This window comes from Xenopus tropicalis, chromosome 6, assembly GCF_000004195.4.
Source record: "Xenopus tropicalis strain Nigerian chromosome 6, UCB_Xtro_10.0, whole genome shotgun sequence".
Taxonomy (NCBI): Eukaryota; Metazoa; Chordata; class Amphibia; order Anura; family Pipidae; genus Xenopus; species Xenopus tropicalis.
The window spans coordinates 28,705,979-28,724,304 of record NC_030682.2 but is presented as its reverse complement, the minus strand read 5'-3'; the positions used below and the strand labels follow the sequence as shown (position 1 = coordinate 28,724,304).

At 38.4% G+C, this 18,326-nt stretch overlaps 1 protein-coding gene across 1 annotated transcript in view; it reads right to left on the bottom strand.

Annotated features, from left to right (window-relative positions):
* The window catches only part of cubn (cubilin), a 116,709-nt gene that overhangs the window by 13,738 nt on the left and 84,645 nt on the right, over positions 1 to 18,326 (bottom strand). Inside the window, exons 46-59 of the mRNA XM_012965626.2 lie at positions 15,807 to 16,016; positions 15,257 to 15,397; positions 14,985 to 15,166; positions 13,610 to 13,781; positions 12,864 to 13,070; positions 11,193 to 11,342; positions 9,916 to 10,037; positions 9,211 to 9,436; positions 8,095 to 8,282; positions 7,299 to 7,446; positions 5,848 to 5,997; positions 4,626 to 4,808; positions 2,876 to 3,005; positions 2,147 to 2,364 (exon numbers count right to left, since the gene is read on the bottom strand). Coding sequence (XP_012821080.2) covers positions 2,147 to 2,364; positions 2,876 to 3,005; positions 4,626 to 4,808; positions 5,848 to 5,997; positions 7,299 to 7,446; positions 8,095 to 8,282; positions 9,211 to 9,436; positions 9,916 to 10,037; positions 11,193 to 11,342; positions 12,864 to 13,070; positions 13,610 to 13,781; positions 14,985 to 15,166; positions 15,257 to 15,397; positions 15,807 to 16,016 — 2,427 coding nt within the window. The remainder of the gene's footprint in view (positions 1 to 2,146; positions 2,365 to 2,875; positions 3,006 to 4,625; positions 4,809 to 5,847; positions 5,998 to 7,298; positions 7,447 to 8,094; positions 8,283 to 9,210; positions 9,437 to 9,915; positions 10,038 to 11,192; positions 11,343 to 12,863; positions 13,071 to 13,609; positions 13,782 to 14,984; positions 15,167 to 15,256; positions 15,398 to 15,806; positions 16,017 to 18,326) is intronic.

The following is an 18,326-nucleotide window of genomic DNA, read 5'->3' as shown; positions in this document are numbered from 1 at the left end:
GGGCGAGCTAAGAGAAGGTTTGCTTGCCGGGTTTGCCCTTGATGTGGGCCCCCGCCAGCTCCAGCGGCTGTGGTCCGACCTGAAGCGCAGGAGCCCAAAAAATGTTGTTGTGAGGGGCCCTGTTATTTATGATGGTGTATGAATGTATATATATATATATAATATATTACACAAAATAACATCTTGCAATACTATTTCACAGAACTTCAGCTGGCGCCTCCTCCCCAGGCCCAACCCCAGGCCCTTCAGGCTCTACCGGCCCAACAGGCTCTACAGGCCCCCGCGGCCCGACCAGCCGCCCCAGAGGCCCAAGAACTGGCCCCCGAGGCCCCAGGACCATCGGCCCAAGAGCCAGAATAGGCCCCCGAGGCCGAATGTGCCCCCGAGGCCCCAGGGTCCCCCGAGGCCCCAGACACCCCCCCTTCTTTCCTCCCCCAGTTTCCCCTCAGTTTCCCCCCAGGCCCTTGGGTTCTCCCCCCAGGCCTCGGACTCCCCCCAGGCCAAGCGCTGGGCGCCAGGTTCTCCTGCGGGACCATCAGTGCAGGAGGACCTGGCCAACATGAAGGCTGAGCTGGCCCAGCTCCGGGGGGAGGTGGATGAGTTAAAGAGGGACATGGAAGAACTCAAGGGCAGCAAGCCCTAAGTTTTTTTCCCCCCCTTTTTTCCAACCTTTTTTCTTTATTTTATTAGTATAGTAAAATTTTATATTTTTCTACTTTTGAACTGAGTAATGTCTACTTATTTTGCCTTCCTTGATATGGTATTCTATACTTTCATGTAGTTTCCCCTACACTCTTACATTTATCAGTAACAGCATCAATATGCTATATGGGTTAAATGTTTGCAAATATTCTGCCAACAATTTTGTCTGTAGCCCATTTTGCTGAATAGTAAAACTTGCGTTAATTAGTACGTAGCGTATTTTCTGGCGAGTGTGATAACTGCCAATCCAATGTTTTGTTGCCAGAATAATTGCAATATTATATTTGTCCCCGTTTAATAAAGTGCCCATAACATATTTGCCATTTATTCTGTGTCTAAAATCTCTAACTTAATTTAAGCCACTTTAGCAAACGGACCCCTAAGTATTTGGCTAAATATTCTTAAATGCCCCCCATTTTATTATCTCTAGCACTTATTTTTTTTTTCTTACTTAGATTTTTATTGGTTTTTGGGGTTTTTTTTGCAAATAAACATAATTTATACAGCACCTCTTTAGCACTCTGTGCTCTCCCAGGGCAAAATGTCGCCATTTTTATGCTGCCGATTGTCGTGTGCATAATGTCACGACAATTAGCGCATGCGATAAATAGCGTGCATGCGGAAAATACCGCGCACGCTATTTATCGCGACAAGGCTATCGCATGAAATACCGCGCGTAAAATAGCGCAAGTGTACTAATAGTGAATCGTGCGAAAATTCGCCAAAATTAAGAAGCGGTAAAATTTTTAGCGCACGCTAAAAATAGTGCACGTTATTTCGCACTTTAGTAAATCGGGCCCAAGATGTGTTGTCCTCTCACTTCAAAAAGATCATTTACCCATAGTAACCAAACAGATCTTTGTTTCATTCAATAAAAATATCTCAAGCACTATTCATAAATGTTAAACAAATGCTCAACCTTTACTGGTTCCAACCATATTAGACCCCAATAGATACAAAAAAAGCAAAAGTGTGAAGGCAGTACTTAGCTGCTAATTTTTTACTATTGGTCTCAAAACATGTTTTGAGTCACCCCTTCTCAAGTGTGACTTGAAACATAATGTGAGACCAATAATAAAAAATGAAAAATGAATATGGCTAGAAATCCAATATTTTATATACTGAACTTATTAAACCAGCCTAAACGATTAGCATCTCTATAGTGGTTATGATCCATGCCTTCAAAGCTGTCACAGGAAGTCACCATACTGGAATCTGTTAGAAGTGTCAGTGACACTGCACATGCTCAGTGTGCTCTGGCTCTAGGCAATGTAAATCATTTAAAAAACACAAATAAGTGAAAATGAAGACCAAATGCAAATTATCTTAGAATGCCACTGTTCATCATACTAAAAACTGCCCCTTTAAGTACACATAGTTCATTTCATCTGGCGTGTTATGTTCTTATGCATATCATGGCACAGAACAAGATAAAAGGGCTTACCCAAGGTTTGCCTGAAAGTTGCTCTCCAGCCACGTGATGTTATATGATTATCCGTAACGAACAACAGGAACAAATTATTACTCGAACTCCTCAAAATTGGAGGTAGAACATTCCCACAGTAGCGGCCAAGTAACGGGCTGCTGGAATTTAAGCCGTCATAAACAGCAATGTAATCATATAAACAGGAGGAAGAGGCTTCAAGATCAAGCTCATTGAATCTGTCAATAGATAAAAGCAATGGATACATTCATTTCATACTTCAAAGATATGATTTTCAATAATCTCTTAATTTACAATATGACTTGCAGATGTGCCACACAGGTATGCTGCCCTTATGTATGACTAAAAAATAATGTGTGCTTATCAGTAGGGAAGCACCAAATCCACCAATTTTGAATTTGGTTGCATACGGGATCCTTCACCAAAGAGTCATCTGAATACCAAAACAAATTCAAAATCTGCATAATTTTTTTTTCACTTTCTTGTATTATTGTACAAGAGCCAGTGGCAAAAGTCCCCGAAAACCTCTAAAACCATGAGGCAAAGAAAGATTTGTAAAAGGAACACCTGCCATGACGTATTTTTGCATTCGGATTTGTTGCGGTTTTGCCACATAATGAAATGCAGTATTTAGTGCCTTGTGACTGATAAATAGATACTGTAAATATTTCTTAACTTCACGCACTGAAGGAAGAAATGCAGGTAAATTATATTTTAAGAACAACTTACTTCAGTTCTATGATCTTGTTCTCCTGAACGGTGACATGGTACGTGCAGTTCATGTTGTTGTGGTAATCAGTAAAGGCGTACGTTGGGCTCCTTAAGGTTCCATAAGAGGCATTAAAGGTTCCTCCGCAGGCTGAAGAACAAAGCAAATGTGAAGATGCAGCTATGATATAGCATAATTAGATAATGCCATGGTGCATTTATTTAGGTTAAGTAACCCTCTTTAACACAGGGTTTTACCTGTTAGCATATATATTTTATATAAAATGTTATACTACATCTAGTATTTTGCGCTACAGTGATTCTATGCATTTTCCATAAGTATTGTCAGGACTATTAGAAAAGATGTGAAAGGATATAAGAAATGGTTCCTTTTGTGAACCCCATGTTGAAAGGGTTCTCTCTTCGTTATCTTTAGTTTGGACAATAGTTTAGGCATGACAAACTGAAATAGCATAGAGAGCCAAACTGCTGCCCATAAATCTACTGACAATATATAAAAAGAGGTTTTGTAGAATTCTTGGTATGTGTATAGTGGCTGGACAATCCTCACTGACCTATATGTACCATGGCAAAAGGACACCTCATAGGTTAGACATTTTAAATATGCCAAAGGTGGTGATACTGTGTAGGGCAGTGATCCCCAAACAATGGCTTTGCTCACCAATCCCTTGGATGTTGCTCCCAGTGGCCTCAAAGCAGATGCTTATTTTTGAATTCCTGGCTTTTGGGCATGTTTTTGTTGCATAAAAACAAGGTGTACTGCTAAACATAGCCTCCTGTAGCCTGCCAGTCCACATAGGGGCTGCCAAGTTGCCAGTTAGGCTGATGCCATACTGAGCGTATGGTGTATATTTTCGGCAAGCCGAAAATCGCTTCCCGAAAATAGTGCCATACGCTCCTACCTGTGCCTGCACCCAAATGAATGAAATACGCTCGGTGCAGTTACATGTAGCTGGTATCCGCCGAAGATACAAAGTCTCGTGTTTTTTGGCAGATATTGACTACATGTGCCTGCACCTGAGTGTATATTATTCATTTGGGTGCAGGCACAAGGTAGGGTAAGTGTACAGTAGCGGGGCGTATTCTCGGCAAGCGTTTTTCGGCTTGCCAAGAATACACCCGTGTTGGATCAGCCTTAGAGCCCCTATGTGTAACCCCAGGAACATTTTTCATGCTTGTGTTGCTCTTCAACTCTTTTTACATGAATGTGAATGTGGCTCACAGGTAAAAAAAATATTGGGGCTTCCTGTTGTAGGGGCACTGATATGGTATCCATTAGTTTTGCCTGTAGGATGATGGGCTGGATACTGGATACTGGATCAGCCAGTATATGACCACCTTCAGTGTGGGAAAAAATTTTAAGGGTCACAGTTATTCAAGAAAGACAAGCAATATGGATTAGGAAAATCCACATTATATTTATATAACTACACAGTTCTGAGTTTAATATGGACTAAACTAGTATTTCTTTGAATATTAGCACCAATTATAAAGAAAATAGAACTGATAACTAAAAGGAGGTGCAGAGCAACATACAAGGTTGACGCAGCATTCAATTTTAATATAAGTGGCCGAGGGCCTTTATGCAGCTGAAAGTGGCTCCTCAAAATACTAATCTTGCATGCCCAGTTAGCAGATAACAGAAGTATATTCACATATATAACACAGGTCTGCACAGAGGTTGTATAAAAACATTCAGACTACCATTTTGAATGTCACATTGTACCATATAATATGTTTGGTTACTTACGAATCACTCTATAGGTTGCCATAAACCCATGCATGTTTATATCAGAATCCGTGTAAAAATTGAGTGACATTGACCCTCTTGCACTGATAGATGCTGGGACAGAGGCACCACAGAGATTGGCCAAGGGGGATGTTCTCTCACCACCAAAGATTTTTAGTCCGTCCTTGCTACAGGATAGGCTTGCTGCAATGGAAAACAACATTGCATTTCACAATGTATATAGAAAAGATATATACAATCACACATATTAATAAACAAACAGCAGTAAGAGTAATCAGTTTGTGGGTATCAGTGTTGGTCAGGATTAAAAGCAAGGCCTATCCCTATATTATTTGAAAGCGTGCTTATATATTGAGCCTTAGTTTGGTGCATAGCAGCAAGGACCACATTTATCTGAAGAAGTTCCTGTTCATTGTAGCGAGTGTATTATATTCTGACTAGGGTTTGAAAATAAAATCAGACCTATTGTGTTTCTGGGTTAAAAGTAGGGTAAACTTCTGACATAAATGGTACATTCTTATTGCATTTTGGAAGCCAATAGCCTCTGGCTTCCCCGTATCAAATATATGCTCTGTATCAGAAGGAATGTATGACCTAGCATGGGTGTGATGAAAGACAGTGTGCTGCTAAGCAGGGTTTTGTTTAGGAAATAAATATATTGTTATATCTAACCAAACAACTCATTTATCATACAAAAACCAAACTGTAATGTTCAAGTTAAACCATTTTGTTTATATTTTAAACAGCTGATTAAAATGTTCTGAGCTCCATTAATTTAAAGGAGATCTTTCAATTGTTTTTATACTTTACATAGATAACATAGAATGGTTATCATTTCCCAAAGCTTTTAGCATATGAAATCACAAAACTATCATGCAGCCAATGTCGCACTGGGGCACCAGAGTACATAACCTCAAGGGCCACGGAATTTGTGGCAGCCATGGTCGATACCTGCCGGTATGGGACAGGAGTGGGGGAGAAGAACTGGCAGTGAACATACACTGGTATTGCCTTATTGAGAATTAAAGCCTTATATTACATTCCCTTTGCATTCCTACAGAGAACAAACTCAATATGATTAAGATCAAGGTAAAATATAGATTCCATATTCTACAATAAACAATTGTCAGTGTCAGTATTGTGTTAACTGAACACAACATGGCATATAATGGCATTGGCATTTAAATGATATGACAAAGGGCAAGCAAACTCTTTGACTTACATTCAACTTCAAAATTCTGAAAAAACAGGACGATGAACATATTAGCTTCAGCGTGAATGGTATAGTTGCACCTTAAATTGTTGCCATATTTATTTGGGTAATTAGGAGACATAATTCGGCCAGATGAATTTGTGAAGTTGGCACCACATTCTAGAAGAAAAAGTTCAATAGTTGATATATGTTTTCTACATGTATTTAATGGTTATGAATTACTTGTTTTGTATAGGCTGTTTAAATTTTAAACTAATGTTATTATTACAGCACTAGGAGAGAAAGAGAGAGTGAATTGTTTTCTTGCATTTCAAAAATCTCTTACCTGCACAGCACACACTTATATTTCAAAGGTAAATGAAATGATAAAAACTGAAAATAGTATTCTAGGATTGTTCTTTATTGTACACAAAAGTTGTATTGTGCTAGTGATTGAAATTACTATTAGAAAACTGACAATGCAGAACAGAGATTAGAATAGAACCCAAAAGGCAGAGAAAAATATTCATACACTTTACTGAATATAACTAAAATAAATGAGGTATTATCAAATGATGATTTACCCCCAACTTGGTTAACTTCTTTTTGGACAAAATGCAGTGTTTAGTTGGGGTAATTACAGTATTTCTACAGGTATAGAAAGGGTTGACCTATGTGACACTCAGTGGCATATTTACAATATGTTTTGTTTTACGAGCACGGTGCACAGAATAAAACCAAGTACAGGTATGAGAGTACAGAAAGCTATAAATAACGTAATAACTTCATAGCAATTAAGCTCCATGAAGCCATATTGGTGACAAATCAATCCTGCTTGGTCTATTTTATGTTTAAATGAAGTTAAGTTTTCCAAATTATGGAAAACCCTAGGCCACAAGCTTTCTGGATGATAGATCCTATAATTGTATAATACTTTGGCTGTAGAAAAGAACATATGTGCTTAATAATTTTTTTTTTTTTGTGATTACTTCACATAGCACATACTGTTCTGCTTTTAGTCTCCTCCTAGTTCTGTAGAATCTCTTTCATTTTAATATATGTCATGTTTCTATATCTAATTTGTACAATCTGCAAAATGTCCCATTAATATCTGAATGGGATATTCATTTTACAGATGTATAGTCTATGGCACTAGCCAATATGCGTGTATTCTCTGTGCATGTATTCCACATATCTCACATAAACAGTTACTGTATTTCTTGAAATTTCAGAGAGCATTCATTGCAAATAATTTCTGCAAATAATACACACACATCATACAACCTATCAAGTGTCACGGATGTTATACGCAGAATACCAGTGTGGATGAGAATGGACAAATAAAGAGGAGCTGAACTGTGTGGTCCTAATCCAAACAGTGCACTTAAGCCAGATATCTAAAGAACTGTAAGATGTACAAATTTTAAAAAATATCTTCTGGTGGAGAGGAAAGCCTATGATAAGGGTAGGATATTACTTACTGCTGATAAATGAGGCAAAGAAACCACTTCCTGGAGCGTCTTGTGACTGGAACGTTACTCTAATCACATTTCTTGGAGAAATGACAGGGGCCGGAGCAGTGTCCCCACAACCTGTAGCCAGCAATTCCTCCTCAGCACCACTCCATACCTATAGTTACAGTTTAAAAAATGACACGACATTGAACAGTTTTCAAAAGATATATTGTAAGAAAACAAGGCATAATATAACACTATAAGGCAGGGCAACTGTAGCTGATATGAAAAGGAATGCAAAGGAGAAACTATGAAACTTCAGGAATGTGTATTTATATATATATATACATGCAAATGAATTTGAACATGGAAATTTGGGTTTGGATTTGGCGTGTTGGTGACCACATATTTTACAATGGATTTGGAATTTAAAGGGGTTGTTCACTTTTAAGTTAACTTTTAGTATTCGATAGAATGTCCTATTCTTAGAAAAGTTTCAGTGGTACTTTTTATGACTTATCTTTCTGTTAAGGTCTCTCTATTCATATTCCAGATTCTCATTCAAGCCACTGCCTGGTTGCTATGGTAATTTGGACCTTAGCAAGCAGATAGCTGCTAAAATTCTAAACGGGGGAGATGCTGAATAAAAACCTAAATAATTAAAAAACAAAAACACAAATAAGTAAAAATGAAGACCAGCTAAAAACTGTCTAAGGATGGGGCCCACTACAACCATCCAATATAATGAAGTGTAGCCCAGTCAAGTTATATAAGCAATTTTTTCATGTTTACAGTATATACATTTTTTAGTTCCAGCACAAACCTTAACATAGCTTCTTTGACAATGTCCATTATCATCTGGGATATGAAAGTTATTATTGAATGACAATTCATAATGGCTGCTTGCATGTGTCTCTATTGTCCAGGTACATCGACTATTGGCTGGAAAGTGCTGAGGCCAAGCAGGCGATCTTATGGTACCACTATCAGCATGAACATGTCCTCCACAGCCTACAAGGAATTAACAGTCATAACAAGAAATTAAAAAAAATATATGAAAAAAACTGTATATTCTTGAAAAGATGATTTCATACTGTGTATAATATTTTAGCATGGATCTCCCACTGTTGAATTAAAAAACATTAATCCCTGGGGAATGCTGGGCTGTTCCTGTGTTTGCTTTGTGGAATCCCTTTGGCTAGAGTCCAAGTCTGGCTATTCACATACAGAGACAACACATTTCAGTCAAGGCTTTTACTCTCTAAAAGGAAAGGCATATTTTGGCCAATTTACCATACCATAGAATATTAAATAGGGTAGAGTAATGCTATAGTTTTCATGTCACAGCCTATGTTTTGCACAGTTTCATGCAACTTCACATGTTACTATCTCCAGTCTGTTCAGTTGTGGTAACTTACAGCCTTCAAAAATGTCTAATATATACAAATACATGCAGAGATGAACTAAACACTCACAAGAAAATGAGCTATGGTTCACAAACTTCTCCCAGTTTACGTGCTTTGACTTTCTGTAGCCCAATTAATATCTCTTTTTTGCACTCTATTTGTTATATGCAGTGAAAAATGTATACAGCTTTAATATTTGCTATAGTAATAGGACTTGGTGTTGAATATCATGCATATATGTAAAACCTTTGATTAAAAAAAGTGTCCAGTACTCCATAGTTGGGTAGGCACACAATGCAGCTCCATTGCAGGTATTTCAAAGGCATTGTATTCAGGAACATGTAATGTACAGAGGGGCTTATGCATTTAATACCCCAAGGCACTTAATCATGGGTATATCTTAAGTGCCTTGGAGCACACAGAGCTTTGACCATTTCAGTGGGGCTGTTATTGTATACCACCACATTGTATGTTAGGTTTGTCAGTTATATGTAGTTATATTAGTCTTATTATTATGGAATAAATATTTTTACCTAGAGAATCTGAGGTCCAGTTGGCATAAAATCCTCTTCCGTGCAGTGAATCATCAGAGTTGAAAATCACTAGCAGCTTGTTGGATCCTGACTGAATGGTCCCAGGAGATGTTGTCCCACAGAACTGTCCTATCAGTGGGGATCCAGGGCTGGCACCATTCAGTATAGTAACAGAGTCCCAACGGCAAATTTGGTGGCTTTCAATATCAAAGTGTATAAAGGAAAGCTAGGGAGAGAAAGCAATGTGTGTGAGAAATAGAGGTCTGCTTGCCTTTGTTTTGCAAAAGACTTTAGCATAAAAACTAACTTGCAGATTTTTGTTTATGTCATGTTTAACAAGAATTCAATTCTCCCCAGATATATTTAGTGGGTTAAGGTATCTTGGTATAATGGCATAAACCTTAACCAGTCCCTGCGTGTTTTCTTACACAGTGTCTATTTGCACAAGATTTAGATAGCACAGCCTGCAAAAGGAACAATGGAATTCACACCTGTCATTGGCAGGCATAACGTACCTAGTTTCCTTATAGTGTATTTTGCTTAACACAATTTATTTACAATAGGCCCATCAAAAGCATGGACACTAGTTAATAAAGTGACAAGGCAGAATCCCTTTCTGCATGGTGTATTTTGCAAGCTTATAATAATTAGCTGTTTCTGCTCCTATGTAAGTCCTCTTTACATCTTGTTCTGATTAATACTTACAGTGATAATATGGCCTTCTGGAGCGTCTAAAAGCCAGGCACAATGGCTCATACTATTGTAAGAAGCTGGGAAATTAGGGCTAGCAATAACTCCATATTCTCCAGCTTGTATCCCACCACAATCTGGAAAATATCACAGTATAAGAGCATCATAATGGCATGTCTCAAAATATAATGAAACCAAGTTTAAATTGATATACTTGACAACTGTTTGGACTGGAGTAGTCTTTCCTGTTACATATAGCCAAGTGAAACAAGCCCCCACCCCCCGAATCGGAATATGATAAGTTTAAAAAACAAACATCTGAACTCAATTTAGAATAAATAAGATTCATTGAACTATAATAATCATTATCTTAAGGGATCATGAAGAAGGTAAATGAAGCTACATCTGCTGTCCATTGCCCCACCCCAAGGGGCCCATTTACTAACCCACCAATCCAAATCCGAATTGGAAAAATTCCGATTGGAAAACTAACATTTTGCGACTTTTTCGTATTTTTTGCGATTTTTTCGGCACCTTTACGACTTTTCGGAAAAATACCGATCATTACGAAAAAAACGCAATCGGACGCATTTGGCCCGTTCGTGGGTAAGTAAATGTGCCCCCAAGTGTATGAATAAAATATATCTGTTTTTATACAATTAATATTTGGAATATAAAGAGTAGTAGCTCCAATGTATTTACTGGTGACTTTCTTAAAAATAGCTTAACATTCTGGGGGTTAAAATATCGTCTTCATAAGGTACATTTCTGACAATTTAATAATAACATGTGTATTTTATCAATGCCAACAGAATGTGCCTTCTCTCTGCAAGTAATCCAAACAGAAGCTGTTTTTTTAGATTTATAAGAAATATTCCCATTGTAGATTAGCATATTGCATTGATATACTTGCCCAGTTTCTTTAAATACTACATTTTTATATGTATGTTTAGGTATGAGATCTATTATCTGAAATCCTTGGGACCTGGGGTTTTCCAGATAAGGGTTTTTTTCCATAATTTAGTCAACTTAAAATCATTTTAACATTAAAAAAAAGCCCATAGTATTGTTTTTTTTTAACCAATGTGGATTCATGTAACTCAGCTACCATGAAACACAAGGTACTGTTTTATTAATAAAATTATTACAGAGAATAAGGAAACAAGAAAATAAATTATTTGTTTAAAATGGACTGTGGTTGATGGCCTTCCCATAATGTACCTCTTTCTGGATAGCGGGTTTATAATATAAGGGATCCCATACTTTATATATCTGTTACAGTTACACATTACCTGTAAAGGAGTAGCTGGCATTAAAGCCAATATTTTCCACCTCTGCATTACTCACAAAGTGAACCCAGACCTGAGATGCAACAATAGCAAGTGGGACTGAAGGAGTATTGCGACCACATAACCGGGTAATCAGTTCCCCATCAGCATTATCTGTACACAAAACAGGGCAAATCTCTTATACATTCTCTTTACTGACAAACATGTCATACTATAAGCAAAAATTATCACAGAACAATTGCTGAAAGTTCAAATTCCTGGTTGGACATCTTATTACAAGAGCAAATGTATGAACAGATAAGATTAACTGAGAGATCCTTTGCCACTAGTGGGTGCAGCTTTGGATGCAATACTTGTGCAAATGTGTATGTTTTTAAATGCCATAGAGAAAAAAACTTACTACTATATAGTACCTGTAGTCAGTACTTTAGTTGCACCATTATTTAGAGCTAAGGTGTGCCTCACCTATATGATGTCCATTTGATGTGGATGCAACTTGCTTGGCATTAACAAATGGCTCAAGTTCTGCTCCTGCATACTAGTGTTGCTTGTTGCTAGCGGTAGATGAGATGACAATGAAATACATGAAAAAAACGCTTTTTTTGTGGAGTGGGACAGCACCAATGTTTTCTTAGCACCTAGCTTTCCTTTACAGACAGTAACTGTACTAAACCTTCACTATTATTATTACCACATTACTGTTTCTTTAAATGGGACTCATGGCTAATGACTTGAGTGTATATACTTTGTACTGTAAACATCTCTAGAATAAAAAGGGATTCCCATAACAAAAACAAATTTAAGTAACAGATGAAACCATTAATAATACTTGGACCGCAAATTTACAACCACACAGTTACTTTGAAATACTAAGCCCAACTTACCGAGCCAAGTATTGTTTGGTTAGCTGTGCTGGGAAATCTAATTCGCAGCAGGTGTGTAAGTGTGTGTTAGAGTTGGGTTGCACTTCCTTGCACTAATAAGGAACAGTTGTTTTATACTAATGCTTTAGCTGGATTTCACATACAACAACAGTAGAAACTATAGAAAATAATGTTGTTAGAAGAAATTGATTGCTCAGAAATGGGTGTAAGGAAATACCTGAATGCATATATATTAGCTTCACAATTAAATGTAGATGCTAAAATATACCTTCTGGACAACTGCATTCAAGGCATTTTGGTGATTTCTCTTTTTGTAGGGGTAACAGAAGTGATTATTATGGGAAGGATGCAGCCTATGGCAACGTGTCTGCATTCTCTCCTGTGGTGTGCCATAGGCAGAATGTTTCCCATAGAGTAACCACCACCTGCCTGCAGCTGAAGTTATAGTCATTGCTGTGGATTCCTGAGGCCCCGGAGAAAGAGAAACCAACTGCCCCATGCTTGTTTATAGAGATAATGTAGGCCACTGTGTAGAAGAAACCATCAGATCTAATTATGCAATATGTTTTTCTATCGCCCATGTTAACTTGGTTCATGCGATTAAGTCATTTAATTAACATGTGTGACTGATTGTTAGGGGAATGATGAATTTGCAACTGTTTTGAAATTTATGGCCAGGTTTACCAAAGATTGGAAACAATTTCTTTGTCTTCAGCAGAAAGTGGTGATAAATCTGACATTATGGAGTTATTTATTCTATGAGTTTATAACCTAAAAATGGGGTACTCACCAAAACGCAACTCAATAAAGTCACGTTGACAGTTCAGATGATATTCCAACTGCAATCTTTTAAATGAGATAAAAGTGGTAGAGTTTTCGGTGTTTGGGTTTTGAATGATCCATTCACAATTCAGATTTCTTGTGTAATTGTTGACTTGATCATAACCGGGAGATGAAAAGTGTCCTCCTGTGGGATCTGCCAGTGCACCTCCGCAAACTGCAAGACAAATCCACCCACAGTTTTGATAAAAATCCATTGCTTAGACTGGAAGTGCTTTAAAGAAGCACAAACATTGTTTCAATAGTGTGTCACTTAAGACAACATGGTGGCTTGGCGAGTAGCATTTCTGCCTTTGAGGGGATCCTGAATACAATTTTGCCTTGTGCTTGATCTGCAAGGAGTTTGTATGTTCTTCCCTTGCCTGCATGGGTTTCCGGCACACTTTAAAAACTTACAGGTAGGTTATTTGGCTCCTGATAAAAGTTTGGCTAACTTTTGCTAACTCGTCAAAAAAAATTGCCAATGGCAAAATGCTGAATTTTGCAGTGTTGAAATTTGCTCATCACTAGAGGTCTCTCTATAATAATATTTTGTATTTTAATGCACCTAAACTCTCTTTATTTGTTTTAGCTCAGAAAAAAAGATTTTCATTGTTATGGTAAAAAAAATTGGAAAAAATACAAAAGAAAAAACCCTTTGTAGTATTTTAATAAATGTATGACAGTAGCATCATTGATTATTAATGAATAACTTACCTGCATCTTCCATTGAATTGAAAGTTGCCAGAAACCCACCACTTGAAACAGAACCATCTGTTACAAAGATAACTCTCATTGTGTTGCCAGAGGATTTCACTTCTGTCTCTGGGGCTACATTACCGCACAGTTTTCTAAGCAAAGGGGACTGGTTCTGATAACCATTGTATACCTGAAATAGAAGAATGCTCTTAGAACCCAGATCAAAGAACAACTGTGCCAGTGAAACAAATCTGCCCACTTGATAAAGCTTTTATAAATATATCATAGCTGCTGATTAAAGAGCCACTTTTACCAAAACATGAAAATGCAAAAGAGAAAAGTGCTATACTATCCAGTGCTATACAAAGTGCTCAGCCATGGTTTCTTAATGAAAAGGTTGCAAGACAACTCTGAATATAGTTTATATTTGTCAGGCTGGCCTGCAAGAGTAGCAAAGCATATGCAGATGGCCTATGCCCCAATGGACTCCAGTAGAGGAGAACTCTTATCAGTCCATCCTTATTTAACCTATATATAACTCTATACCATTTGGCTCTTAGATCTCTATATCTAATTGCTGTGCGAGTGGGCCCAGGAGGGCTATACAGTGCCCAGTACAACACTTGTGATACTCAAGAAGGACATTATAGTGTACAAAGTACATTATTTGTGCTATTATACACAATTTGCATATGTATTTAGAATTTTAATATATCCTAATTTGTTTTTACAAAAAAAGAAAATACCTTTATATATATACATAAAATGTTCACTTTGTCTGGATTTTAATTTTTTTTTTATATAAAAATACCTTTATTTTGTTATGCAGGGGTTTCTGGCCCAACCCATGAATATGTATTATTTAATGTTGGTAACCAAAAGAATGACTAAGACCTTGGGTCTTGATACACGGATAGATCTGCTCAATTGGTGAGGTTGCCAAAGAAGCAGATTTTTCCCTGATATCTCCACCTTGAAGTGTGCAATATCAGATTGATCCAATTGAGGTCTTGTGACAAATGATTGAGTCACTTTGATGGGATGTAGGGCGAGGACCACCTCAACAAGCCAGTGCGCTCCTCCTCCAATGGGATTTCTAAACCTGCCCGTTTGCCTTCTGGATGACTTTCCGCCACATATAGGACAGACAGGTCTGTCTAAGGGCTCCATATGTGGCCTGATAAGCTGCCGACACAGTCTGTGCCCAAGTATGGCCACCTTTTGACAGGTAAACATGTCTGCAAATACCTATGCTAATTGCTATGAAAATCAGGACTGAAATACTTTTATGTCAATGATTTTTATTTTTTGTTGCCATTGGTCCAACTATAACAGTGGGGAGAGTAATAGACACTGAATTTACAGAGTGATAGACACCAAATTTAGCACTTACAGCCACATAGTCATAGTCACAGTTCTGTTGGTCTTGGAGTAGTAGGGCATTAATGGTGAGAGTGACTCGTCTTCCAGCTGGCACTGTGATCCTCCATTCACATACCCGATTGTGAGGGTACAGGTTAGGATAGTTGGGAGAACTTATTATTCCAGAAGAAGCTGTGTAATCTCCACCACATTCTGAAGAAGATAGCATGGAGTAAAATAATGTATATTCGTAAAGGCATATGGTATTAAGCATTTTTCAGGCAGCGTCAAGTAGAAACTTACCTTCAGTGCTTGCATCATAGCGAATCCTGAATCCCCTGCCATTCTCTGACTGATCACTAACAAACTTGATATAAGCAAAACTGTCAGAAGTAACCAAGTCGCTTGGCACCATACTGTTGCAAAACACTCCTAGTACTCTTCCTGGAAAAAAACAAGTGCACAGCAGATTTAATGCTAATGGTCCCAAACTGTATTTTTAATTTCTTTTTCCAAGTCAGATAAAATACCTTAAAAATAAATACACACCATAATCATCTCAGGAATTTCAAAACAGTACCTCTCTTTGTTAAAGCTACCAAAAGCTTACTATGCAGAATGCCTGCTACTTTCATATTGCCTAGCAAGGGGCTTTATTGTAGGCTGTCCTGCCCTGTATTATGAGAATGATAAATATTCTAGATCTTTGTTTTATATGAAACAGATTGTGTAATATAAAGCACATTATAAGAGATAAATGTTACATGTGTTTTTGGTAACTTTTCAGCAAGGCAATAAAGCACAATATACATTAAAACAATAACCCATGTGCTATATTTAGCAGTGACCTTACCGGAGGCATTATATTCTCGGATTTCCACAAAGTCTCTAGAACAGTCTGTAGAATTATGAAGATCCATGGCCTCGAATTGGATTGTAAGGTAGTGCCCTGTGGGACCAGTGAAGTACCATTCACACAAAGAGTTGTCTGGGTAGTTTTGTAATGGGTATCCTGGGCTCTGAATGATGCCACTTTGTCCAAAATGTGTTCCTCCACAAGTAGCTGAAAAAAGAGGTGCAGACACAATCCTTTTATTGCACTAAATTCAGTAATTTCTGCCCAAGGCCTTGTTTCATAAACATGATCCTAAACAGGATGCAATCATACAAAGCTGCTTTACAGGAGACTATTGAACAGTAACGGATTTAGAATACGAGTTTGTTTACCATAGCCTTTATAAGAGAAATATAAGCTTCTATATGTTACTAGACCTGGTGAAAATATTAGGGCTCATTTACAACTGCAGATGCAGCATGCATAGTGCAATTTTGGGTGCAACTGCCATGTTTTTTTTCCCCATAATACAGCTAAATGCGTCATATTAGCCACAAGATGGCATTGTACATGACGAAGATAAGCGTATTTTGTCGCAAATCAGACAAATTGAGTGGAAGTCCATCTGGTGCCATTTCTGGTGTTCAACTTGCAAGTGATAAACACCGTAAATGTGCTGTGTCTATTGATACAGGGCGCAAAGGGAACCCTGGTGCTAACAACTGGTCAATAGGTGGCTGACACAGGGTTCCCCTGCCTCAATAGGTGAAGCAGCACCTAATTCCGAATGGAAGGCAAGAAGGTAAGTGGTGTTGAGCTCAACTATATGAAATTTCAAGGAGCGCATTTTGAAACAAGTGCCTCTAATGAAAGTGGTGTTACGCCCAATTTACTGCAGAAAAAAGCACAAGTTGACCACTGTGCTTGCAGAATGAGCCCTTTTGTGATGTTTATTACATTACAAATACAGTGGCTTGCAAAACTATTCGGCCCCCTTGAACTTTTCCACATTTTGTCACATTACAGCCACAAACATGAATCAATTTTATTGGAATTCCACGTGAAAGACCAATACAAAGTGGTGTACACGTGAGAAGTGGAAGGAAAATCATACATGATTCCAAACATTTTTTATAAATAAGTAACTTCAAAGTGGGGTGTGTGCGTAATTATTCAGCCCCCTGAGTCAATACTTTGTAGAACCACCTTTTGCTGCAATTACAGCTGCCAGTCTTTTAGGGTATGTCTCTACCAGCTTTGCACGTCTAGAGACTGAAATCCTTGCCCATTCTTCTTTGCAAAACAGCTCCAGCTCAGTCAGATTAGATGGACAGCGTTTGTGAACAGCAGTTTTCAGATCTTGCCACAGAGTCTCGATTGGATTTAGATCTGGACTTTGACTGGGCCATTCTAACACATGGATATGTTTTGTTTTAAACCATTCCATTGTTGCCCTGGCTTTATGTTTAGGGTCGTTGTCCTGCTGGAAGGTGAACCTCCGCCCCAGTCTCAAGTCTTTTGCAGACTCCAAGAGGTTTTCTTCCAAGATTGCCCTGTATTTGGCTCCATCCATCTTCCTATCAACCAGCTTCCCTGTCCCTGCTGAAGAGAAGCCCCCCCAGAGCATGATGCTGTCACCACCATATTTGACAGTGGGGATGGTGTGTTCAGAGTGATGTGCAGTGTTAGTTTTCCGCCACACATAGCGTTTTGCATTTTGGCCAAAAAGTTCCATTTTGGTCTCATCTGACCAGAGCACCTTCTTCCACATGTTTGCTGTGTCCCCCACATGGCTTGTGGCAAACTGCAAACGGGACTTCTTATGGTTTTCTGTTAACAATGGCTTTCTTCTTGCAACTCTTCCATAAAGGCCAACTTTGTGCAGTGCACGACTAATAGTTGTCCTATGGACAGATTCCCCCACCTGAGCTGTAGATCTCTGCAGCTCCCCCAGAGTCACCATGGGCCTCTTGGCTGCATTTCTGATCAGCGCTCTCCTTGTTCGGCCTGTGAGTTTAGGTGGACGGCCTTGTCTTGGTAGGTTTACAGTTGTGCCATACTCCTTCCATTTCTGAATGATCGCTTGAACAGTGCTCCGTGGGATGTTCAAGGCTTTGGAAATCTTTTTGTAGCCTAAGCCTGCTTTAAATTTCTCAATAACTTTATCCCTGACCTGTCTGGTGTGTTCTTTGGACTTCATGGTGTTGTTGCTCCCAATATTCTCTTAGACAACCTCTGAGGCCGTCACAGAGCAGCTGTATTTGTACTGACATTAGATTACACACAGGGGCACTCTATTTAGTCATTAGCACTCATCAGGCAATGTCTATGAGCAACTGACTGCACTCAGACCAAAGGGGGCTGAATAATTACGCACACCCCACTTTGCAGTTATTTATTTGTAAAAAATGTTTGGAATCATGTATGATTTTCGTTCCACTTCTCACGTGTAGACCACTTTGTATTGGTCTTTCACGTGGAATTCCAATTAAACTGATTCATGTTTGTGGCTGTAATGTGTAAGTTCAAGGGGGCCGA